Source organism: Aphelocoma coerulescens, chromosome 3 (genome assembly GCF_041296385.1).
Source record: "Aphelocoma coerulescens isolate FSJ_1873_10779 chromosome 3, UR_Acoe_1.0, whole genome shotgun sequence".
Taxonomy (NCBI): Eukaryota; Metazoa; Chordata; class Aves; order Passeriformes; family Corvidae; genus Aphelocoma; species Aphelocoma coerulescens.
In genome coordinates, this window is record NC_091016.1 from 65,642,781 (window position 1) to 65,669,993 (window position 27,213).

Genomic DNA, 27,213 nt, shown 5'->3' on the forward strand with positions numbered 1-27,213 from the left:
CTCTTAGGCAGGAATCTTCATTCTAAACTAATTAACATGTCCTAAATCTTAAACTACTATAAATGAGAAATAATTTGAGATGACTGACTCACCTGATCATTCTTTTCTTTGCTATTAAATGCATTTAAACTCTCTGAGTGCTCTACTGAGTGGACTTCAATTAACCCAACACCCTGACTGCTATGATTAAATACAATGTGGATACTTTTCTTATACCATGCCACATTATGACATAAGTTTCAAGTTTAAAGTTGTTACCTGGCACAATGCATTATATATGTGATTGTAATGGAGTTGTGATATGCAAATAGAAAAGCAATTAGAAGCAGAACAATGCCTAAAATGGGTATCTGTTTTCTCTCATAAACTAATTCAATACAATAGTTTAGCAAATTATTTCTGAGTAGCACTATACAGAAGAATCTCAAAATATCCAAATATTGCATTTTTGTCCTAATCTGTTTTTCTCCTTATATGGGTCTTTCTTTGGCTTACCTATAAAAACAGTGATACAGTCCACCTTCATATCTATCCCCAGGTGCTAAGTGTCAGAGGGGTTTTGGGTGCACAAGAAAAATATTATATGTGATCAGGATGTATCTTTTGTTTTTGTAGCTCTATAGAGCCAGTCATATATTCTCTGTTTAACAAGTAGCTATGACTTTGCAAGCATTTACGAAGTCCACAGAGAATCCAGGCCTCAAGTGCTGCATTCCTTCCTGCGGAACACAAAACCAAATTTAAAAAGTACATTTTTCAATAAGAAATTTTCTGAGGAGCAACGAAACCTGGATTCCAATGACTCATTTTGATGATATAATGAACCTGAAGGTAATGGGAAACAAAGCTTTGATTAACCATGTTTATGCTTTACGCTGCAGGGTTTCCTTCAAATTGTCATTTTCCCTGGAAAGCCCAACACCTGCCAAGAATTAGAAAGACAACCATGGATGCAAGCATGTGTGGGAATATATCTGTATTTATTTTATGTGCATTGAGTGAATTAATATACATTCAGCAAAGCATATTTTCTCAATTATATTTTATTTATCGTGCAACATTAAAAATGGTAACATGTGCTACATTTTTCTACCTAAAAATGTAGACTTCCTTAGTTCTGAGTGATATTTTTATGTGTATGACATTTCACTATCTTAGGTAGTCTTTTATGACCCAAAATATTGATTATTCTCTACATATCTGCATTTACTGCTAGATTTATAAGAGTAAAATCAGTGCATCTGCAATGTTGTCAACCACCTAAGTTTCTCTCTATCTGTAAATCTATTAAACAAAACAGCCAATGTAAAACTCAGTTAGTTTGACAAATAACAGACATCCATAGTTAAAAGCTTCACTATTTGCTGATATGTGATTTTCTTATATGTTGATTTGGAATACAGCACTCAGATCCTTTGGATATTCAAGATTTAGTCCTTGCTATCACAGGAGAACCATGTCAAATTACCAGTTTCATAAATGCACTAAATTTATGAAGTAGCAGCTTAAAATTCAAATTGGAACATGCTTCCATAATTTCAGTTCTATGATAGCTAGAAACTTCGTGTAATTTCTCACCTAAATTTATTCTCTGCTAATTTACACAAACTTGTCTTCCATGAGCATTATACTTTTTGTTTATTCTTTCTTTCTCCTATGTATTTATTCTTGATGGAATAAAAAGGAAATCATGAAAATTATGGAAGGAAATTATATTAACTTTAAGGTGCTGTTTTATTTTGAAGTTATATTTAAAATGAAAATAAAGATCTAATTCACCAAGCTACTATTTTTTAGTCCCTATATCTTATATACTTAATATAAGACTCAATAAACAAATACAAAATTGGTGATTTTGATCACATTCTACAGTTATACTAACAGCTACTTATGTCTACAGGATTGAGGAAATATTTTTAAGATCTTCATAACTAAAAGAAATTTAACCAAGAATATGCAGTATCAGGAAACGCATGAAATCACAATCTTCATAGTAATTAAATGTAACACCACACAATTATTTTTGACATAAGTAGTAAGAGTGAGCTCCATCCGAGGTGTGGCTACAGCAGTTTTATGTCTGGAGAAAGGGTCACATTCCTGTAAGCCACAATAATTCAGAGAAGTCATAGACATTCTGGCTCCTTCATCAAAATAGAAAGGTAATGGTGTATCTGAAGAGTGCTTTGCTTCCAAACATTCTCCAGATATTTTCTAGACCGGAGATGAGCGGTTCATTAATTAAATAAATTGTCTCCCCACTAAATCAAGTTGTTTGAGATACTCTTCAAAATCCAGTCTCTTGGAATTCTTGTTTGCTAGCAGTCAATACTAGCAAAAGGAAAACAAGATTGAAAACATTTGTTTCCCTGGGTTACAGTGCAACCAGCTTTAAGAAGTCTAAATAAATTTTGGTGTGTGTGTTTGAATGGTTCAGCTTAAAACTTTCTACCACTACCAAGTACAAATAGAATACAAGTTCTTTTTCAATTTACTCTTACTTGGTTTTATTCTGCTTCCTTGAGAAAAACATTAGCAGTATGTATCAGTTTAAGCTTGTATCTAAGCTGCAGAATGCAAAAGGAAAATGACAGCTAGACCAGATGTCATTGGTAACTTATTTGTACACTTTACTTAAAATTATTGTCTGAATGAAAGTCTTAAATCAACACATATCTGAAAATCTGTCATAGAAGAAACAGATCAAAAAGCAAGAAATAAAATTATGAATTAATTTTTCCTATTATTTATTTTGGATATAAGTAGTTACCTAGAAGATTTATAGCGTGTATCTAGGACATCTAAGCATTAAAAAACAAAAGTTTTTTCCAATATTTGAGCTGAAAATCTCAGAAAATTAGACCTAACCAAGTCTCTGTTTCTGAAGATGGCAATGCAGAAACTAGAAAAAATATATAAATGTTTAACAATTCTTCAATTAAGTATCAAGTTAAATTTAAAAATTGCTAAGGACTTGGATTGCTCTTATTGTTTTCAGTAGCAGATTCTCCCACAACAGATAATACTCCATCAAGTTGTCTCTTTCTTGTAGTGTCACTCTATGATATACCTTGTGATGTAAATAAGTTACAATGCTGTATTGATGCACAGCTCTTTCAAAGTGTAATCAAACAATATAGATTATAAAAGCTTAAAATCTGCTTTAAATTTTACCAGAGCAAGTGTAGAAGTCCTTGAAACCATAATCTTTTCCACCGTGGTCTGCTGTTGCAGCTACAGAGTAAAGCTTGGGCAGGAAAGGTTCTCCTTCATTGATTTCTTCACTTTTAACAGAAAATAATTTAATAGTCCGTTTGCATTATAATTATGTAGCATGCTGTTTTTACACTGAAGAGTATCATTCAACAAACATAAAATTAGTATAAAACCTAATATGTCTTTGAAGCAGAATTTCTGATAGATTTCTCTCCGGGAATTGTTAAGAGCTAATGTAATTAGAAATATAATATAGAAAATTTATATGGATTAGTCCTTTTTACAGAGATAAATTGTCTAGTGGCCATGCACTTTCTTATTAATCAGATCCTTCAAACCTATTTATAAAGCATAGCCAAGGAAAAGTCCCACCTAAATGTCATTCTGACTTTACCAGGTGAAGTTCTGTTTGTTCCAACACCAAAAAGCAATCTAATTATCTCATATATGATTCCAGAACCCTTCAGAATGTTGTAAATGTGAAAAAGCTATTCAACAGGGCTAAGGCCAGGGAAATGAAATTTTGAATTAGCCACTCTTTGGGAAAATACATTTAAATGGAGCCTGGAAGTTACAGAATGTGCACTACCCAATTAAATTTGATCTTTACAGAATCAAAACCCCTTCTCTATGAAAGTAGGGTACATTGAGCACTTGTATTCTCACCTGTACTGAACAGAGCATGAATCATAAATCAAAGAGCGATGACCCAAGTAGTCCACTCAGCTGGATTTCTTTATTCCTGCACAGCAGTAGACTAACGATCCAGAAGGTAATCCCTGTTGTAATCCTTTAGCTATGGATAAAAGGAGACCCTCAGCCCCTCAGCATCACTGGAACTAGACTTCACCATGATATTTTAATATACATGACATAAATACACAAGTGCTTGCCTGGCTCTCTTCCATCTTCCTTTTGAAGAATTAATGTGGATGCCAGGCCAATGTGTAAACTATACCACTCACTACTCACCGGGCAAGTCAGAGGACATATAGCTGTTTTTACCCTAATCTCCTTGATAGTGTGCTAGGGCTTTGCTGTGAACTGATCTCCATTTTCCTGTCCTTAGGCTTCCAAAAGTCAGCAAAGAAGAAAAAGGCAGGGCTGCTGCTGCTGCCACCTGTCCATCCAGTATCACAGAGGATGGAAGGGCAACAAGAGGGCTGCATTTTTCATTTCCCTTGGCTGCAGGTTAAGGAAGTTGAATTAAAAAATACAGACTATAGCCACATAAAAAGGATGCAGAGATCTAAGTGAAACTACCCAGTAATCTGGGCAGTTGCCTGTTTAAGAATGGAGTTTTGCTTTACACACATTTTAGATTGAATTGAGTGCCTTCCCCTCCACTCACTCCATAAAAGCTACCCTATATCAACTGCTCAGTGATTCTGTTTCCTCAGCTTTAGAAAACTCAGAAATGTTTGAGAAGCAACAACAACACCAAAATCCAAAACAAACAAAAAAAACAAAACAAAACAAAACAAAAACAAAAAACAAACAAACAAACAAACAAACAAACTAAAACTAAACAAACAAAACCAAACCAAACCAAACAAACAAAAAGAAAATCCAGACTGAAAAATCAGCTCTTCCAAGACCTTCATGACAGAGGCCTTCAAAATAACTAGTCACTTTTCCTAAATGTCTGCAATAAAGAAGGGACTTTCAGATTCAGTTAGCAAACAGTAATTTAGTAGTGTTAAGCTCAGTATGGAACATGAGCCCACTGGGCATGGGGCTCCAGCACAGTCTTGGAAACATGGATTCATTTACAAGATGAGACAAGACAAACTGTTTCTTTAGCCCAGCAAAGCAGGGCTGGGAGGGAAAAGCAGTCTATAAATACATCTAGGAATACAGGTCTCTGAGAAGAGTAATGGTATTCCTACAATGGGGAGATTAGGATGGTGAGTGGTTGAAAAGGTGTCTGTCAATTTAGGCTGCCAGTAAAAAGAAGGTTCCCAACAAGTACAGCTGCTAGATCTGCGCAGCAGCAGAATCCGGGGGAAAAAATCCAGCTGTGCTCCTGAGGGAGCTTGCTAAGTTAATGAATGGACTTGCATAATGTGAGGTCCTCTGACAGCCAGAGACAACTATTTCTTCTCAAAGGCAGAGTCTTAAACCTACAGGGAACAAACAGCCATACATAAACTAAGTTTAACATCAAGTACTTTCTTGAAGACATAGTCTACACCTTCTCTACCTCAACATTTACCAGTTTCTTCTTTCTTACTACAATCTTCACTGCTTAAGACCAGAGCTCTGACACCAGCTTTGGAACTCCAAGTACAATGCACTGCTCTGGAAGGAATCACCAGATGGGACTGAAACTATTGACACCAAATCTAGAATTTTTCAAACTCTTCTTGCTTTTTAACCAAGACTCGGTCTTTCTGCATAAATTATATATCCTTAGTCTTTTCATGAAGAGGCTTCCTAGAATGCAGGAAGTTTGCTTTCTATACTCTCTAATAAGAGAAAATTGCTTGCTTAAAACAGTGTGCAGATGTTCTGCCTGTGATTATGGGAAGAGGGACTATCTGAAAAACAAAGATGAAGAACTGTGTTAGAATAGAAACAAATGGTGATAAGACATCTGTCAAACATATTTGCAACCACTTTCTGTGAAAAGCAGTTCAAGAGTATATAAAACAAGCAAAGAACTAGGAGCATCCCAGGCTTCATATAAATGAATTCTTCTCTACCAAAAAGCTGATGTGTAACAACTTGACACTTCCCAGTCAACAGCTTGGCTATTTCATAATCTACTGACAAAAGTTGCTGCTCTGAGTACATTTCCTAAGTAGAAAGGTCTTCACAGATACATCTCATTTAACAGAAGACAGTGACTGTTTTTAGCTTCTCTTCTGCTTTCCCCCATTCCAAAAATATGATATGTGTTGGGCAAGAGCAAATTCCGACTAGAAAACTATTAAATAAGTGCATCTACATAATAAAAGCATTTATATCCTGTGATTAGAAATAACAGGCTAATAGATGCTGTGGTCTCATTGAAATGTGAAATAGGGCTTCTAAATGTCCAGAGCAGTTCCAGAAAAAGATCCAGAAAACTGTTCTTATGCACCCTCCTCATGGACACTCTTCTAAGCATATTATCCTATGCAAAAGTCTATCTAATACTTAATAATCTGCTCAGTGGGGAAGAACAAGATAATTTTCCCCCTTTTCAATCTCATTATGGAAACAATTCCCATTGTTTCCCAAAAACATGCTCTACTCAAAATATTGGTTTTACCATGATAATGTTGATATCTAGATATTTATTTCTTTTATTGTATCATTATGATTTACATCACTTTCAGTTTAATCTTTGAATATTAGGTCAATTTTTATTTACAAGTGTTGATTAATTAAGTTATTGAACATATTTATCCTCACAAGGAAAAATTGGTTTTTTCACCCCCCCAAGTGCCCTGCACATATGTGTGCGCAAAACTGAAATAAAACTTTTCCTGTTTGTTTACTTCAGAAGAAGAATATGTATGAAATTATTCTTTTTAATTTTTTAAAGATTGATGCAAAATCTGGGTGCCTAGTTTCCTACCTCCAGTTCTAAACCAGTTTGGTAACCTGGCAAGCAATTTGTCTGTGACTGCTCCAGATCAGAAAAGAGAAAAGCTGCAAATATTGTAGTTGCCTGACCAGCACAAGCCCCAGGAGGACACGTGTTCTGTTTGATGTATCCAAGGAGAGGTCAGTCTCTCTGCCAGTCATACAGCAAATGGGAAGTCTCCAGTGGGAAGTCAGGAGCTGTTTGTGAGTAGGACAGGCAGCTCCTGCAAATCTAGTTGTGCCAGGTTCTCTGGAATACTCCTCTCCATCAACAAGGCTGGCAGTTGTTAGACTGCTGCACCATAAATTTAAATTCTGCTGTAATTGCTCTTCTCAAAAGCAAATGTATATATTAATGCACCGACTTTGCAAGGCAATAGTAAGATTATTAGAGAGTGGAGAAGCCTGTCATAAGTGGAGGAGGGAAAGAGAAAATAAGGAAAAATAAAAGAGGTAGGGGAAGGAATAGGTAATATCACACAAGGCAATTGGCAGCCTTTTCCATTTCCCTGCCCCAAATATCTTGCAAGCAAATAAATTGTTCCTGTATACATACATCTCCTTGCAAAAGGTCCATCTTTGGGGAGAATTCAATATGCCTACACATGAAATTATAACTATGCTTTGGATCCAAGTTACCCATTTCCATATTTTTAAACAGATTTTTTTGCCCCAGAATTTCAGGTGGAACAAACACTCATAGCCCCTCAAATCCATTTAAAATATCAGAGGAGATGTCAGGGTTTCATTTGTTTTTAATGTGCTTTTACTGGCTGTAATTTTAAATTGTTTTGTCAACTTTTGTAATTCTCATGGTGTTATACACAATTCTGACAGCTCTTGAATGGATGATGAATGCACAGGGGCACACAAGTATGCAAATCTTCTCTATGGATTTAGGACCAGAAAAGATCCTCTTCTAGTGCTGGTGAAGATGCACTTAAGATGATTCTGTACCTTTCTTTAAGAGCTCCAAGGGATAGCTTTAAAAAGCAAACCCCATTCAATAAAACAAAAATTAATTCTATCCTGTGAGACCACAGGTATTCCTACCCTGTGTTAGAAGTGGAATTCTGGAGAAACATGGTGAGGTCTTCCTTTAATATATACCCCAATGACCCATCACAGTCTTATTCCTTCCTCCCCAGTGGTTGCATTTTTCTGGTCAGTGGTTCTCTTCTAAATCTCCTGGGTATTTGCTTCCCTCCTAACAGTTCTCCCTTTGGGGCTGGCCCATTCATTCTCCTAATAATGCAGTGGTTTTATTCCACTCTTATGACATTTTGCAGATTGGCTTTAAGATTGGTGACGTGTATTGAGTCACTGGCAGGATGAAAACTTGTGTCATTCAGTGAAATGTTACAATTTCTCTTCAATTTTATCATTTAACCTTACTGTGACCACTTGCCCATCGAGTTGAGGTGAACAATGTTACATCTTCCACAATTAAATCCTCTCAATGTATTAACTGGGCTTTAAATCTCCTATGGAAAACAAAGGTTGCTATCACATGTTAAAAGTCATCCTTTAGCACAAATACCAAGTCAAATATATTATTCTGGATGTTAGTGTCTTTCCTGTCAGTGCTAGGTTTTGCTACAATGTACACAAAATTTAGTAAGCATTTTAGGCTGTCTCTATTTGCTAACGCTCAGGGGAAGCTACCACAGTATTATTTGAGTTATTACAATGTGTGTGTTTGTGTGTATATATATGTGATTTCCTAATAAGTGTCCCTACATTTTTCTCCATCTTCATGTAACAGAGAAAATACATGTTCCAAATTCTGCAGTTTTCTATGGAGAACAAAATATCAGGAGTATCAGGAAGATAATACATTAGACATGGAAGACAAGTTCTTCCATCAGATGCCTTATTGATAAACTGGAAACAAACAGAAAAAAAACTACAAGAAACATTTAGAAAAAAAAATCTGGAATTGTGTAGTTAAAAGTTTGATCTCTCCAATTTTTGTTACTTTAAATTCAGTGAATGATATACACTAAAAAGAAAAAAAATCTGTGTATATAAAGGCCATATGCAGCTTTGCATCTGGTTGGTTTTTTCACATATTTTTTTAATGATTACATCTCACAGAAATACTAATATAGTTCAAACTACACTGAAAAAAATTTCTAATTAAGTACTATAGCATCAGTTTTTTAGTATCCTTCAAGTATTTACAAAGACATTTTTTCTTTCAAGTGTTCATATGATAGGAAATGGGGGTGGAAAAACACTTTTCAAGAGAAGATTTTGAAATTATGTCTTTTGTGAAAATATAACTTTTGTGAGCCATTCATTGGCTTAGGCTAAAATAGATTCTGTCAAGGCTAGATAGAAATAGCAATATTAGCACCTGATCTGTGAAAGCTGGTTTTCTTTTGACATACAGTTGCCAATATTCAAAAAAATTGCAAATCAGAGGGCTACATATTTATGAGAACTAGTCTCCATAAATCTCAGATTTTACCATGTTAGAAGTTTCTTTCTAAATGAGAACAGTAAACTTGTAAGTGAAACTTGCAAATCAGTTTTATCACTATGTGTGCATATGTATGATTTATAAATATTCTTGAAATTCCAAATTGAGCTTGTAAGTAGGTCTGATAAGTTTTTCTACTTTCTACATCAGTGCTGTAAATCTAACAGCTGCAAACTTACAGTTCCATAGTCATTTACAATAATAGAAAGCTACAGAAAAGGGGACTGGATGTTTATTTACTTGACTTTCTAAAATGGTATAGCATAAATCAGTTAAAAATGTTATCTTCCCCTATTACTGTAGCAGAGACAGCACTTACTGGGACCTCTGCTGTTCCAGGTACCTGTAGCACTGATTCAAACCACTAATAGCTTGCCATGATAATAAAATGATTTATTGTCTGAATATTCTGTAAATTACATTCATTCTGAAAAAATAGTAAACTGTCTTCAGATCTATTTTATATATAAGCAATAGTTTCATCATCAAAGCTACAGACAATTAAATGTAGAATAACTTATGACTTTAGGCATCAAACAAGTCAAGGGATTGCATTCTTTTAGCACTTTGTCAGCTCCAGAGCATCTAAAACACAACTGAAAATAAAGGAGACATTTCTGGTGTTACTATAATTTTTATGTTGTGAAATATTAAAAATGTGAACCGCAAGGAAAGAACTTTTAATTCTCTTTCAGTTTTTCTAGTTACTTGGTAAACTGCTAGAAAAGCATTCCCTTTTGCTTGGCAATAAGCTTCAGAGATCTTTGTAAAGCAATTTTACACACTTTGCACGTTCTTCTCCTCATGTTTTTACACGTTCTTTATGAGGCTATCTGGAAATGTTTCCTTATTATTACATATGTTTGACTGAAGTTGTATCACACCTAAAATAAGCCAATTAATTAGTCATGATGGGCTCTTTTCAGCTGCACACTGATTTTCAAATGAATTTATTGAAGTAAAGGATTTACAGCATATGGACTCACAGACTTCTCATGAGTTAAACTGGCATCCATATGTACAGCTTTCAGTAGAGAACTCTAGAGTAATATTTACAATGTAAATATCAACTTTTATTACATAAGAAACAAATATATCACAACTTTCACTTCACAACATATTTGTTCTGGTTTGATGACTAAAGTCATCTCTTTGAAATACTATGTGGAACTCAAAAATAGCTTGTTCTTGTCATTGACTTTACCAGGCGTCCTTCAGAGGTCCTGAAAAGCAAAGGAGAAATGTGCTTTAGAAGTCAGCTTTTTAAGCACTTGCATCATGAGGTGCACAAAGGGACACAGCTGGCAATAAATAACACTTGAAATAAAACGATTTCTGTGCTTGGGACAGACAAGCTGAGATGTGGCTGCTCACAGGAGTTTGGTGGGCATTACAGTCAGACAAGACTGTAGGATGAGAAAAGAAAGTCTGACCAACTACAGAAAAATGTTACTGCAGATTAGCCTACAGCGCAGAACTGCTCACTGAAATAATCCTGTATCCTTGAAATGGATACACAATTTCAGGTTGCTCATTCCACACTACATTAGCAACTGGGCACTGCAATAAAACGACAAGTAACAGTCAATACTGATTCACTTACAGGCACACCTGCCTCATCAGTAAAGTCACTAAAAAAAGGAAAGGACTGAAAACGTCTCCAGGAAAATATCTGTGACCTGCTGCACCACTACTCTTTCTCCCTTAGTCAATGCCAGAATATTAATCTTGTCCAGAAAGAACATTTCTTTCCAGAATCATGTTGCTTACAAATTGTTTGATTCCTCAAGGCATAAGCAGTTTATGTCCTTTCTAACCTTCGGGAACTTTAGAGGAAGTGCCACATTTGTGGAAAGGAAAAGAACATTTTCTCATTTTATATCAGTCTTGAAAGGAAACAACTTTTTTGGGGGGGCAGGGGGTGGGTGGTTGGGGATGATACAAGAAAAGACATTTCTCAACATTTTATCTTCAAGAATAGCCTTTTAATCTTTTTTCTTACTTGTGTTTTGAGACACAGCTGAATGCCAAAAATTGTCCTATCATCAATTCCATAATACACTTTGAAGAATACCAAATTCGCTTCTACCTTACACTTTCAATGTTATATTCCTGCAAGTGTTGATGTAGAAGGGTTTATGTTTCAGTAAAACAAAGAAAAATAATTGTGAATGACTTTAGAAAGAATACTAGTAACTAAATGGAAAACAGTAACAGCAAGATTTGCATGTCACGTGCTTTCTTAATGCATAAGGTTCGTGTTGCTGATGTCCTTAGTTCTAGGGGCAGCTCCTCTCTAATGAAAAAGATGTTAAATAAAATCTGTGGCATTCTTTTTAATTAAAAGAAATATCCTCAAGTTTGTTCTCTGAAGAAATAATGATCCTTGTAATTAAAAATGAGTCAGTTCTAGTTTTATGCTGCAGTGCACACTTGTTGAAACACCCAAGTGAGTTAACAGCATTATTAACAGTGCCATTTAATTAGGAATTTTCAATAGCAGCAATCATGAGAAAACTTAAAGCTTATTATTAAAATTATTATTTTATTCAGACACAATCTCTGTAGAAACATAAAGCTTTTCATGGAAATCACTCCCTTTCCTGGAGGATTCCGATTTTCTGATAGGCCATACTTCATGTACAATTAATCTCGTTTTATGGGTCAAGTCAAATAACAGCAAGAGGGAAGAAAATCTTGGCATACCAGTGGGAGGTGGCTCAGCAGCTCATCTACAGAATCGTAGTTTTCTGAAAAGGATGGTTCAAGAAGTTCTGCTTCATCTCGAAGTTTAGCAGGGTTTAGCTCTTCCTGGCTGTTGTGGATCAGAAACAATTTTATTGCTCTCAGAAGAAAAAGCAAAGAAAGCAAAGCCTTCTTCTAACCATAGCTTCTGCACATTTTCTTACACTTATACCCAAAGTGTTATAGAACATATGAAATAGCATGTTTAATGAATAATGAGACATGATATTTAAAAGCAGTTGTCTAAATGAGTGAATATGCAAATGGAATACAAGGTCTACAAAAACGTATGCTGGCACTTCTCACCTACACTCATTAGGGCATATAGTCCTTCAGGGACTTCTAAATTTTCATTTCATGTGTTTACAGAGAGGCAAATTTTCAACAAATTTCTTTATAAAATTGTTGTTCATGTTCCATAGCTCAGTGGATTTTTTCCTTGAGAAGATTTTTTTATAAATAAAAACAATGTAAGAATCTGTCAGAAGTTTTTTAAAATTGCCAGATGCCATCTCCTCTTTATTCTTTCATTCTAATCTCATTGTGGTGTCTGTTCCAAGAAAATGTTGTCTGTATTTGAAAACCATGCTATAAATTATGCTATCAAGTCATTAATGTTCAGTGCCTTTTGCTTGTCCTTTCTGTATACGTACATGGATGTAAACCTTTTCTGTCTTAATACCGTAAAAGTATGGAAACAATACATATTTTCTTTCTTGTAGTACCTTCTTTTTCCAGTTAAAACTGAGTTTAAGTATTTCTTCACAGCCATCTGCTTTCGAAAGCGGCTGTAATTGTCAGTGAAGACAGCATCAGAGTGGCGCTTGACAGGACTGTCCTGGGAGCTGGCAATACAACAATTACAAAGGAAAAATTAAGAGACAATATCTGTTTAAAAGAAGATACCATTAAATGAGTGAAATAAGCTTTATGATGTTGGTTAGCCTAATAAAAGCAAATCTCCATTTCAGCTTTCATTTTGCCATCTATGACTTTAGATCCTTCTTCTGTTGAAAAGAAGCCACTGCTTCTATTGCTTACTATGTATTTTAAAAATAAGGATCAAATTCCAAAGTCTTTTGGGACACACCTTCCACTGATTGTTTTCTCAATTTTCCCATGGCCTATGCAATTAGGATACATTGTCAAAGATTTCTAGATTTTATCCCAGGAGTTCTGCAAAATCGAGTGGTTAAGTGTGGATTTCATGACTCTCTCCTGTCTGTACTCACACCCCAGCTTGCACCTTTTAATAAACAGACTTTATCCTAATTTCTATCATTTGTGTGCATATATTTCAGTACAATGCCAAGGTTTAAGTCTGGTTTAAGTCTCAATAAGTTCTTAAAGGACCTCATCATTGCTCTTATTGAACTCAGTAGAGTTGGAGTCTGCCGCAGAGGAAAGTCAGAGTGCAGCATCACACAAGTAGCTATAAATGCTTGTCCTAAGGTTTCAGAAGACAAAACACACCTTGTGAAAACCAAACCTGGAGGCCTTTTCTCCATGCACGATCTTGGGAAACATCAGGATGTTCTGTTTTAAATGGTCTCTGTTAGGTTATAGCATATGAGAAACTGGCTAATTTTTACTCAGCTTTTGAGTGTATGAAGTAGGTACTCAGTGGTATAATCACAGTGGCTCAGCAGTTTCTGCTTATGGATTTGAAAAGAAAAAAGTATACAGTGATCCTACCCAGCACCCTGTGCCCCTTAGTTTATTAATGTACTGGTCTGCAAGTTGCATCCAGACCGCTTGTCTGTGAATTTGCTTCCTTCTTTTTCGAATCCTTCTGCAGTATAGATTGCACAAACATCTGTCAACATGTTCTACAGCAGGAAAAAACTATTCCTTTACATTTTCGCTATAAGCCAATCATTTCTTGATTTCATTGTGCATTTCCCTGTTGTTAAGTACTGAGTAACCAATCATTTTTTATTTACTTTTGCCACTCATCTGCCAAGCTAGTAAAAACACTACCAGAAAAAAAGAATTAGCAAATTGGCATGATAAACATTCTAATATTTCCAGTATACATTATCCATGTTTTGTGCAGTGTCTGTTGCTCTACCTCTCACAGCTGTGTCAGGAATAAATAGTAACATACTTATTTAGCAATATCACTAAATACTTATATAGGATTTTCAGCTCCCCCATAATTATATAAGCTTCTCTTTCATTATCTCTCAATCACAAAAAGGAGAACTTGGATACAGAAGGGTAAAAAAAGTGCCAATAAAGCCAGCTAGGAAAAAATCTACCTAATGTGTCACCTCACCTAACTCGTTTTCTAATAAGCGAATGCAGATATCTCTTCACAGCAAGTTTAGCCAAAAGATGGCTGCAGACACTGGTGAAAATTCCATCAGCATGCCTTGCATTTCTGAAATGGACAATAAATAAACTCTACAATACAGCCTGGGTTCATATAATTTTGATAATGTTCATTTTGTAAACATACTGCTTTCTTTAATTTATCTATTGTACATATTAAATGAAACCAATTTCAGAAAATAAATTCCAGATTTTCACAATGTACTTTTTAGTCCTTCCTGGAAAGTGAAGGCATTCATCATGCCAGAATGGCAATACAATCAACATCTCTGCCAACATCCCTACTGCTACCAGTACTCAAGCAACGGCTGTGGGATTTTCTTCTGTAATTGAGTCTTCCTTTCCTAATGCTCAGTTTGAAAATGTGAATGATTTTTTGGCAGAGATTAAGTAGTCCATCATCTTTTGTGTTTATGATAATAAAGAAACTCACCTATCAATAATTCTGGACAGATCAAAATAGAATTTCTCATTTTCAGGTAATGTGTTCTGCAAAATATCTGATTCTGACTTTAATGACCCACGGGCATGGTCAGGTTCACTGGCTCCATCAAATGGCATTCTGTTTCCCAATCTGTTGGAGAAAGAAACCATGTAAAGTACAGCTAGCTGAGGACGTGTGACACTTTACTGCAGCTAACATTCTGGTTTGTGTCAAAATGCACATCTACCTACTTTAATCTGTAAGGCATTTTAGAAAAAGCTGGATAAAACAAAAATCACTTTCAGGTAGAATCCATGCTTAATTGCAGACTAATTGACATAACAGATCCTTCTCTCAAATGCATATTTTCTAGATAAATGTTCTCATTGAACACAATTTATTCCAGTACATAATGTATGACACAGCAGTAGTGACAACCATGAAGCTTTTCCTAGCAACTATATTTTGTATAAATGATGGATGGAATTAACAGCCTCTACCCAAGCAAAGTGAAAACTGTTCCTGTGATGTACTTACCTCCCAGTTAAGATTTAAGATGTGCTTTGAAATGCAGAATGAAACAGTTCTTAGGCCTTCTCCAAAGAAAGCAAATATACCAAAAACTTCAAACTAAATGCAAAGTGCAGTCATATATCTCTACATGTTTTTATTCTCTCATGTTAGAAGCTAAAAAATGTTTACATTTAATCTCTTAGAACGTATTATGGCAATTGCTCTGTATAAACTGATGTACAGTTACTTCACATTTTCGTAAACTGCGATTTCTTATGGTGTGTCACGTTATCAAGGGGGGTCTGACTGCATAACAGTAGTTTGGCATCATTCCTTCTGGCTGCTCTTATGTTCTGTGGCAGACAAGAGGCTCCCACTGCTGTAGGAAACCCCTGTGTGTGATGACACACAAAAATCACATACTAAAACTGAGATAGACTACTGCCCTTGTAATTTTAGTCACTGTTAGCACTGCTTATGTATCTGACCCATGTAAGTCTTTTGTCCAGCAAAAAAAAGGTGCAAAGTTGCTGTGTAAGATGAACCAGCTCAAGCCACACCGCTTGGAAGTCAGTCACTGTGCTGTTTTGCTGTTCTGTTTTTCATCGGTCCTTCTACACTTTGTGTTCCTCTTACCTAGATGCAAACCGTACCCTTCTGCCATCTGATTTAATTTAGCTGGACCACGAATAGCAACTTCAACCAGCCGAAGCACGCAGCGGTCCAAAAACTACGCTCCGCTCTGTTCCCAAGGACCCGCTCACGTCCCAGGGCTCGCCGCGACCCACATCCCGTCCGCCCCACGCACATGCCGCGGCCACCACGCCCCAGCCCGCGGGGCAGCGCTGCTGCAGCCGCCTCGGGAGCTGCGTGCGTGTCCCGGCGGCTGCTGCCGGGTGGGTGCGGCCGGCACCGGCCGGGTCAGGCCTGACCGCAGCCTCGCCGCGGGGACCCCGCGCACCTCCGATACCGGGCAAAGACCCCGACGGGAAGCGCCGCACTGCGCGCTCCTTGGGAGGGCGCAGCGGAGTACTGGCGCTTCTCACAGCCCCTTCTGCCTCCGGCCGAGGCTGGGCAGGCCCCTGCGGGGCGGAGAGGCGCGGAGCAGAGCTCGGAGAGCGGAGCGGAGCGCGGCCTTACCGCGGCACGGGAGGGAAGGCGGCGCCCCGCGGGGGCAGCGCCCGCGCCCGCCAGCAGAGGGCGCTGAGGAGGGCGAGGGCGAGGAGGAGCGGGGAGGCGCCGCGGTGCTCCATGGCCGCCACCTGTGGAGGGAAGAGCGCAGCCGTCACCCACCGCCCCGGGCCGCCGAGCCACTGCCCCGGCCCCGCTCCCAGCCGCGGTCCCTGTCCCGAGAGACGCCACCGGCCAGCAGGGTCGCGATGGCGGGGGAGCTGCCGGCGGTCAGGGAGAGCTGGCACCCCCCAAAGGTGAGCCCCGGCCCGGTGCAAGGGGCAGCGGTGCCAGGGGCTCAGCCACTTAAGCGGTAACAAGGGAGGGTCCTGCCCCGGCTGCCCTGGGCTTTCACAACCTCTCCCCACTCCCCGACAGCCGGGACGCCTTCCCCGCAGGTCCGGGGGGGAGAAGAGGAGCGAGGGTACGGGACGGGGACATCCTTTCTCATCCGCTGTCAAGTTGCGGCTGTGGCGGGGAGAAAGTTACTCACGGAGCCGCGAGTCCGTCGGTGGGTCTGGCTGGGCGGGCGCGGAGCGGTGCTGGGGGAGTGAGCCCTGGTCCGCTGCTCTGCTGCCGGGGCGGCGGCAGAGGGTGAGGAAGATGAAGAGGAGGGCTCCGTCTCGCCGCACGCTCTGAGCTGCCCGCCGCGCCGCCGCGTTTTATAGCGTTTACACGTTTCTGCTTCCGAAGGAGCAATCACGTTACTGGAGAGACGTCACCCTTCCCAAGGGGACGGTCGCTTTGTTCAGGACAGTCAGAGACTTATATTTAACTCATGAGCAGTCGCGTACCTCTTCCCTCTTCACCTCATCCCCTCCGGCCATTATTTGATTTATGTTAATGACATAGTTTTGCGGGGACCGGAGCCCCGTCGGAGGGGTGATTCCGCCTCGCCGGGAGAGCAGGCGGCCGTCGGGGTCTGCGGGGGCACGCCACACCGCGCATCCCTGCCCACAGCCGGGATAGCCGGAACGAAGGGGGCTGCACTCCCCGGGCCCTCCGCTCCCCCACCCCCTCCTCCGGCCCCCATTCTCCCAACCCCCGGGCTTTCCTAAGGAGCCCGCTTTCCCGCCCCGGGGTTGCTCCTTTCCCTAGCTCTTCGGCAGTGTTTCCATGCTAAACTGGTCCCTCACCGTCCCTGGCACATGCAAGTCCCTGACGGGGGTTTCCGCCCGGGGTGCGGAGGGAGTTGGTCTGAAAAACAGAATTTTCCTGCGGGTTTTAGTTTGATTTTAGCAGGTGTCGGGGTGTTTTCTACTCTTCGCTATTTTGTTTAAACTGCGTGCGTGTTAGTGGAAAACGGATTATCCCCCACATCCAAGCGCCGCTTGGTGCAGCCAAGCACGATGGGTGCTTCCGCGGATCCCAGCGCCGGCACGCGCAACACGGGCGGGCAGGGAGAGCGGCTGGAGCAGGAGGGGGATCAGCTCTTCCTTCTAGTGTGTCTTAAGCCGAAACCTCGGGGATGCCACAGCAAGGGAATCAGTTTCAAGCCTTTGATTTTTCCCCTTCGAATTTTCCCTGCCTCAGAGAGATCTGTGGGCAGCAGGGAAAGAAATACAGGGGAAGTGGGCGTGGGACCCGCTGGCGGGCCGGCAGGACAGGGCTGATCAAGCAAGCACCTCTTCAGTGTCGCACCGTGTCTTCTCTTTCAGGTGCCTGCCCTGAAATATTTGCCAAATAGTCGCGGAAGAATTTCAGCTGTAAAGGTCATTATCCTCTTTTATTTTTTCTTTTTTTTCCTTTTTTTTTTTTCCTTGAGCTTTTGTGCCTCTAATCCTCCTACTCAGTCAGTAACGATTGTACCAAATCCATACAGACGATTTCACCATTTCTTCTTACTTCTAATAAGTTTTTCTGTTTCATGTTTCACTAAAGGTTAGGCAGGCTCAATGCCGAAGATTCTGCGATGCTTAATCACATTTTCTAATTCAGTTACATAAAGAATAAGTGAATTAGATTTAAAATGCCTGGAAATTTGTTTCTCGGATGACAGCTGTGACTAAAACCAGAGTTCCTGCAGTAGTCTAATTTCAGGAAATTTTCCCCTTGTTACTACATAACTGGGGGTCGAAGAAGCTATTCTGCTCCGGAATGGCGGGACGAGCATCAATGGCACCGTATTCCCCTCACCTCAGAAACATCCCAGCTAGGGCGCATAGGCGTTGTGCCGTATGCACGACCTGGGGAAGTGCCGTGGACTTCATTCAACTACTTGAAAGAGGAGAGAGGAAGGAGAAAGCCATCTCCTGGGTGGTGTAGGGACGCGTGGCCGGGGCACTGCGAAGCCTGCGGTTGCCCAGTCTCCTGGCTTGGAGCGGCGAGTGGCGAGGGGAGGCGGCACTCGGGACCCCGCGGGCAGGGCGGGCTCGAGGGGGCCGCGGCTGCCCGCGCTCCCGCTCCTCACTCCAGGTTCCCAGCCCCTCTCCTGTTCCTCAGTCCCGCTCCCGCCGAGGGCGCCGCTGCAGGAAAAGCCGAACGCTGCTGGCAGCAGGAAGCGGAGAAGAAAGAAGTTTCCTTCTAGCGCTAGCACGCCTGAGTTAGCGCAGCCTGTAAAGGGGGTCTCGCAGGAGTCCTGCGGACTGCGGTCCCTGGAAGGGAGGAGGGGAGCAGGCAATTCAGTCTAAGGGATATGTGAAAAACAAGTCTGCTGCCAGTTGCTATGTATGTGCAGTATGGGTGGCTGCGTGCTCTGAGGAGACGTGTATAGACTCCACTGCCTAAAAACTGGAGAACCACTGGCAAATCAGGGCTTTCTCACCATACTGTACCATTTGGTGCTGTGAGGTACCGCACTGCACCCTTCCATAGCGTACCTGGTGAATCTGGTTTGCTGTAACTTTGTTCCTCTTCTTTGCAGGTAGTATACTAGGTTGGACAACACGGTGTCAGGCTGGGATAAATGGCCTCAGAACCTCCCTAAGGATGACAGTATTGATAAAGAAACCTCTCTAGAGCCCCCTTAACGGTCTGAGAAATCTCTAGTGCATCTAGTCTTACAATACCATCTATTTTCCCTACTCTATCGACAAGAAACTAAGTCATAGAGAGATCAAATGGTTCCTCTTGTTTAGTCAGGAAATCTCCAGTGGTGCTTTGAATGGACCCCAAGTCCAAAGCACTCTTTAGTTGCACTCACAATTGTCTGCATTTCCCTTAAGCACCCTGTTGCAACCCACCATCTCCTCCTCTTGCAGATAAATTGAAGAAGAGATTCCACCTCCCCCTTTCTCCTTAGTCCTTCCTCACATTTCTCGAGAGGATTTTTATTGAAGGTGGTTGGTTTGGGATGACTGACAACGGTTTGGGATGGCAATCCAAATTCTATCTTTTCCAATTTTTTCCCCCCCGAAGCTTAAATACACTACTATTTCCACATTTGAATAAGTTTTGATAAGAGTAAGTCATTAAAAAGAAAATAATTCTTTATAAACAGACAGATGGAGAAAAGACCCTTTTCCATCAATATCCTAAGTGAGATCCTCTAAGTAGGTAGATGAACCCTTTTTGGATGGTCACTCCCACTGTTTTCTACTGGTAAAACCTCTGCCCTTTCAGGAAAGTGTCACTTGGGAGAAAATAGTGCTTGGGAGCTTCTCCAGGATAATAATTAAACACAGGAAACTCCTGGGAAATCAAGTATTTTTCAGTGGTTTTTACAGGAATCCTGATACATAGTACCATCACACTTACTGAACCTTTTATCTTTATTCTATGTGTTATCAAATATCTTTTGGCTACTCTCCATTTTTGCTTCAATTTCTTCTTTAATGTTCCACTTAATAAAACAAAAAATCAAAAAAAGTTACAATTATAAAATTGCAATATTTAGGAATGATGGAAAACCAATTAGACAAGATGGAGCAAAGAGCAGAATTTGTCTGAAAGTTTGTCCTACCATTTGTATACAAAATTGTGTGATGTATATATAAATCAAGTATTACCTAAAATAGCTAAATCACCTGGGGTAAGAAATTTGGGAGTTCTTAGGGTTGTTAGTTAGATTTGATTACTATTTTTAGCATGTAAAACTGTTCTGAAATTGACGTGCAAAAAATCTCTTAAAGCCAAATCCTTAGATGAGAGAAATCTGCTTAGTTCCATGAAGGACCTGCTTAGCATTTACCAAATTTATCATGTAATTGTATTTGAAAAAGAGAATTGCATCAGAAATAGAATTAACATTTTGTTTGGCAAAAAAAAAGAAAGATAAAAATACTAAGAGACTTTTTCGAGGACTTTCATATTCTATCAGAAAAGGAAACTTCTACTGACTCATGAGGTCTCTTACAAATCATCGGGTTAGCAGAATGTCCCTTGTGCATTACAGCTCATGTTGCTGTGGATAAATTCAGAAACTCTGCCTTTGATCCCATAGCCATATCACATTGATCCATGAGTTTTTAGAGCTTATAGAGCAGATTGATGGTGCACTACTATTCAGCAGCTAACAGAACAGCTTTTTCAACTTTCACAAAACAGATAGCAGATGAAAGTTCAAGAAACTGTGTATGAAGAATAAAATATACAACTAAAAATTGATAAACTAACCTGCCCTTCTCTAATCCTTTAACAGCAGGATTAGCATATTCCCCAATATCTGCTCTCAGCATCATGTTGCATTGCTGGATCCCACTCTCCCATGAATATTTATATTCCTCGATATCACCCGGTTTGAAAAAATGGATGAAATGCTGAAAAATGAAAATGCTGAAATTTGTTCCAGCTTCACTTTCTTTGCAGCTATCTCTGAACGCTTCTCAGAAGAAATAAGGAGAAAACCATCAGTTTGTTCTTGTAGGTAAGTTTTATTTCAAAAGCACAATCCATATTCTATCATACCTTTAGCCTGAGTGAGTTCTGCAGACTCAGAAATGTGATGGCAAGCAGAATAGAACACAGAAAAATATTTTTCAATTAAAAACTCATGAGTTGCCTTCTGCAACAGAAACATTAAGAAGAGTGCTTGCCTCCTCAGTTCCCAGGCTGTGGGAGGGTCACACAGGTGGAACAGGGGAGCCTTCATTTCCTCTCTCAACCCTTTTTGAGTCCTGCTTCAGGTCAAAAGTGTGGATCTTCAGAGCAGAGTTATCAACTGAAGCAAACTCCTGCAACATGTAAATTATATTAACAAACATGATAACTATCTACACCACCTGAACAAGTTTCTCCTGCTCCAGGTGGTACCTTTGCATTATGACTCTGTGTGGGTTAACAATTTTCAAAACCAGGTTTCAAAATCGCTGGAACGTTTGGATTATGCCGATGACTCCCAAACAAACTTCTGCCGCTTGCATCTGTGAGTCCGGGCAGGTCGACAACATCCATGTTACAGACCTGCTTGGTTAGAACTCTGAGTAGATGCAATGATGAGCAAATGGCATGCAGGAGAGCTGCTGACTCCTGTGATACTTCCAAGAGTCTTTTCCCCTTGCCTCAGACGTTATCTGGGAAAATTCCTAATGCTTCTAGTATAGTTCTGTGTTTTCATAACCCTTCTCCTTTGGGGTGAAGGACAGCCCAAAATGCAATCTCAGCTTCTCTCAAAAACTCCAAAGCAGTTTGGCATAGACATTTTGTTCTCCATATGTTTGTGTTGTCTGGTATGTGTGTGGACTACTGCTTCATGTCCATCTGGTTCATGATATGCAGCTGTCCTAGAAGCATCAGTCTAAATTCCTTCTCATTCTTTAGCATGGATGTGATGTTTTTGCCATCCCCCTCTCACTATCAGACACATGTATTCTGCACTCACCTCAGGAGGACACGTGGCTACACAAGATTTAACAGGAGCTTTAATATATCTGGTTTTCTTTCAAAGCAATTTCCTTCTAATGTTTCACCTGACTTGTTTAAAGTATTCCATTTACCTTAAAGCCCAGAAAACTGCATGGTAATCCAAAGTTTGTCAGGAAGCAGAGTAGCTTCTGATTTGGTCATATTGTATTCTTTGTTTTGAACAAGCTCTCTGAAATATGTCCTATTTCTACCAGCACAGTTATAATCTTCAAACTTCAGCAAAGGATCAGATGATTCTTTTATCACCAGGAAGTTTTCCCTCCTCCTGCAGCTCCTCCAACCCAATCCTCTTCTCTGCAAATCTAAAATAACCTCTGTGTATGACAAGGATGTGTCTTTCAGATGTCATAGTATTCAGATTGAACTTCCCATTCATTTTCACCCAGCTCTTTGCTTCATGGTTTTGGATATACAAAACTGGATTTTCTGTGGTGAACGTTTGGAGAATCACTTTCTTTTTCACCATGTTCTTACATGTGTAAATATCTGTAAGCTAATATCCAATTATCTAAACAAATACTAAGAACAATCTTTCAAACTCATGTCCCTACATTTTCCCCACGCTGTCCTATATGATACCTTATGGAAGTCCTTTTGCCTCTACCTGCACAAAAGAAATGCAAACTAGAAATAACCTCCAAAATCCATTTGGATTATCTGTTAAAAGTAAAAGCCATAAGGAGTGCCATACTGGAGTTCAAAATTTAGAAGTCTGAGACCAAAACTGCCTAGGGTGCCTTATCTCACCACGATTCACTGTTGACACTCACCTTATGTAGTCTGCAAGTTTATTGGGCGCTTGGGAAATCCAAGCTTCCTTGGGAAACTAATGTTTCCCAAGTCACTAATGTGACTAGGAGCACATCTGCAGATTCAGGCAAGCTGCTAAAAGTCTATTTGCCTCCTTATCTAATTCCTATACTGCAAAATCTCCCATGAAGTATAGTAGAATTTAGTCCATTTAAACATTTGTAACCATATGATAGGAATCTTTCTTGGGTTGTAATTGTAATATCTGTGCTGAAAACACTGGTATACTTCCCCAGTTTTGCATAGATCCTTCTTCATGTGTAAAATACAATATGCTGGTTCTAGACTGTGTGGCCAAATTCTTTTTGTCTTCCCCAGTGAATACTGCTACTATTGCACTGTCTGGAAGCTTGTGAGAGCAGACATACCATCTCAGGATATAAAAAAAACCACGTCAGTCGGGCTGGAAGGCTCATCTTAAGATGCTAATTATGCCAGGATAACTTTATCCCTTGAACTGACCTAATCATCACAAGTTCTTTATTTACCAAGCTGAAAAAAGAAACCATCTAAAAGCTAGAGCAGAAACAAGCTAAAAATGCTTCAGTCTCAAGCAATTACCACTATTGTCTTCATGGAAAAAGAGCTGAGAGAGGTTTTCTAAAACTGTCCATGTGTATAAAGGGCATAGTGTAACGTGCTGTCTCTTAGCACTACTCTAAGCCTAATGTACATTATTATGGGTGTGGAAATCTATATTCACATTTAGTTGATGTGAAGAAGGAATATAGAAGAAAGTATCAACCTGTTTATCGTCCTTAATAAATGATGCAATTTGAACTTGACTGTTTTTGATATTAGTTATGAAAGAACTTCTGTAGTGTTCATGGACAAGAGAGCTACAGTTCCAACTTAGTTATTATTTAGTTCAACTCCACAGGTCACGAGAACAAACGATAACTCCTACGTCTTGTTTAATTGGCTTCTTGGCCAATACGTCAATGACTCATTACCCTTTCCATTTTACATGAAGCACTAAGAGTGTTCCAGTGAACATAGCACCTCAGTCAATATATTTTAAGTACACATGAATAGATCCAATACTAGTAAGTGTCTAAGAGATTTTAGGAAATGAAGATTATCACAAAGACAAAAGGCATTAATAGGCACAGCACCACCTTTGATAGCCATCATGTGTGGTGTCACTGTGTATGTGTATAATTATATTCTGCACTTTGTTTGCATTTTTAAATGTGACAAATGGATTACAGTGATTTCTGCAGAAACAAGTGAAACATTCAGCACCAGAATCAGCACTATTGAATATCAATATTAAAATGTTGCTAATTAGTGGACTTAAGCCATGGACCTTAGCACCTTGAAATTTGTTAAACTTTCTGCTCAAATTGTACTAAAACATGAATTCATAAATAATTAATGTATATTTGAATCTTGCTCCTGGTGACGCCATGTCAATCATGTGGTTACATCAATAACTGAGCAGTAAAAATAACTGTGTAACTCTTTTCCAGCATGTAACTACAGGATTTTCAAGTATTATGTCATGTAGTAGATAATTATTCTGTACACTTCCAGCAGCCCAAGTCACAGGTAATTTTTTGTCTGGCCTGAGATATTATCTGGTATAACAGAAAAATTTTCCATAGATGTGAAATCACACAATGTCAAAATAGAAAATTATATCACACACGCACAACACTAGGTGTGAAAAGGACAGAAAAGGTCATCTGTTGTAGGTATTCTTCCTGATTTATTTTCAGAGATGGTCTTAGGTTGCTTCTAGTAGCTTCAGCTTGGAAAGAGGGGGGAGGATCTTTCAGAATGGTTAGAAGATTATCCAAACGACTTCTTTGTCTATTGACATTACTCAACAACTGCTGTAATTTTGAGCACTGGGTTCAAAGACCTTTGGAGTGAAATGGTAACAGAGCAATTGGCTCAAGGAGGTTTACTCTTCTTTCAGATCTTGAAACAAATATGTTGAATAGTATAACTTGCTTTTTAAGACAAAAGGTAGTATAAACTGAAGCTGCATCCACAGTTCTGTCTTGGCCTCTATTCCCTTAGGCACATTGCTCCATCCAGAGCTGTGTAGTTCAGAAAGCTCATCCTCAGCACAACTTGTGGTTCAGGTGTCTGGGACTGCACAAGGTCAAGGATCAGCCTCTCCCAGGCAGGAACACTGGCTGCATCTCCCAACTTGACTACCACTGACTGGTGAGGAAAAACTTGTTTATTGTCAGCTTGGAGGCTGAAGACCATATTAATGTTCAGTGTAGTCATATTTTAGCTACCTGCTATGCCCAGTAAATAACTGTGCCTAGTAGTAACATTGCATACAATTCTTCATGCAGAATTTGTGCATGCAGTAAAAGATACCCAAATAAAATTGTCTTGATAGTTAAAAGGTTACAGGGTCACTCAGAAATGCATGCCATGTACAAATTTAGGAGCATGAAAATAAGCCAGAAACTGGAGTCATTAAAAAAAATCCAGACCCCTTTTTACCTCCTCCTCCCGAAAGCTCCAGACAAAGCTGAACCCAAAGTGACATCTCTCAGGATCTATCAAAATAATGCATTTTGTCAATTCCTCATGCTGTCTAGATGCAGTAAAGATTACAAACAATTTTTTCACAGGCCTCTAAGAGACTGTTCTGCTGGGGACAGTTTGTCTTCAGACAGTCTTGATTATAAGCAAGATCATTGTAATGTTTGCCTCGACAGTCAGAGGAGAGACTGGCTGTCTGATGCTAGAACTGTCTTTGCTCTGCTTTGCTTTCCAAACCCACCTCTAAAATGCTCCTCCAGAAGTGATCTTTACCAGAGTGAGACTCTAGAAAAAATTCCCTTTAGTCTTTCTTGCTGCCATTCCATTTCATAGGCACCTCATCCAGAGAGATGAGATAATGCAAAGAACACCTCTGTCGAACAACAGAACTACAAAGACTCGAACAAAGCTGCAATTCTGAAGTTCCTAACCCTGCTCTCACATCGGATTCACCATGTCCTTTGTTGTCAGCCCCTCATGTGTCTGCATAAGGATGTAAAGATCACCCTTATATCCCTACAGAACTTTTTACATGCTCAAAGAGTGACTGGGCAGGTGAGATGAGCAGAGTCGACATGTGTTTTCACAGGAAAGAAACTTTCAAGAAAGAGAAATCATTTGGCAGATGAAAATTCTGTTCTTAAATTAGCATTAAACTTGTTCTTAAACTAGAATTATGTGCTTTATTAAATTATATTCTGATTCAACAGAGTTATTAAATAGATGAGTAATCTCATTGCAGTCAATAATAGAGCAATATAGATTAAACTATCAGCAGTCAACCAGAGCATTTGGTAGGTTAAGGGTAGATTGTGAAACAAGTTTTTGCTGGATTGGGCTTGTGTAGCAAGGCCCTCAGTTGTGTGTCTAGCATATCACATTTGCAAATCTACCCCTTAAGTACAGCAATATATAATACAGTATATTTCTTATTTTCTTTTGATTCGCTGTAGAGGTTTAACCCAGCTGGAAACCAAAGCCCACTCAGGCCCTCACTCACTCCCCCAACAGCAGGATCAGGGAGAAAATCTGAAGGGTAAAAGGTAGAAAACTCATGGTTTGAGATAAAAACAGTTTAATAGGGAAAGCAAAAACTGCACAAAGCAAAACAGGGAATTAATCCACTGCTTCCCACGGGCAGGCATCCCCAGGAGGGCAGGACCCCATCACAGATAAGAGTTACTAGGGAAGACAAACGCCATCACTCCAAAAATCCCCCTTTCCTCCCCACTTTATATTCTGAGCATGATACAATATGGTCTGGATTATCCCCTTGGTCAGTTTGGGCACCTGTCCTGGCTGTGTCTCTTCCCAACCTCCTGTACACCCCCAGCATCCTTGCCACATGGCAGTATGAAAGCAGAAAAGGCCTTGGCTCTGTGTAAGCTGTGCTCAGCAGTAACAAAAAACATCTCTGTTATCAGCCCTGTGTTCAGCACAAATCCAAAAAATATCCCCATGCTAGTACTGTGAAGACAATTAACCAACCCCAGGCAAAACCAGCACAACTGTCCTGTTGTACTTTTAAATAAACAGTTATACTTGAAACTCTTTGATCACTAATGACTCAGATTTTGAGTACAACATCAAGCGCAACAAGTTTGTCTGAAACATTCTTGGTTTATTTTTA

The 27,213-nt window shown here is 39.6% G+C and overlaps 1 protein-coding gene and 1 long non-coding RNA gene across 3 annotated transcripts; one reads left to right on the plus strand and one right to left on the minus strand.

The window, feature by feature from the left end:
• Positions 1-10,208: 10,208 nt before the first annotated feature.
• On the minus strand, positions 10,209-17,158 carry VIP (vasoactive intestinal peptide). 2 transcript variants are annotated; one of them, XM_069008552.1, is made up of 7 exons: positions 16,954-17,158; positions 16,431-16,552; positions 14,787-14,927; positions 14,298-14,402; positions 12,745-12,864; positions 11,981-12,089; positions 10,209-10,497 (listed from the first exon to the last, which is right to left on the minus strand). In XM_069008552.1, the coding sequence occupies exons 2-7, from the start codon at positions 16,541-16,543 to the stop codon at positions 10,489-10,491; spliced, it is 597 nt and encodes a 198-aa protein (XP_068864653.1). In that variant the 5' UTR covers positions 16,544-16,552; positions 16,954-17,158; the 3' UTR covers positions 10,209-10,488. The 2 variants fall into 2 exon arrangements, with proteins under 2 accessions (XP_068864653.1, XP_068864654.1); XM_069008553.1 differs by lacking the exon at positions 14,298-14,402 and having other exon boundaries at positions 16,954-17,154.
• Positions 16,561-19,245, plus strand: LOC138107277 (uncharacterized). Its single transcript, XR_011149369.1, has 3 exons — positions 16,561-16,717; positions 18,119-18,172; positions 18,342-19,245. It is a non-coding gene; the product is annotated as an uncharacterized lncRNA (long non-coding RNA).
• The last annotated feature ends 7,968 nt before the right edge of the window (positions 19,246-27,213 follow it).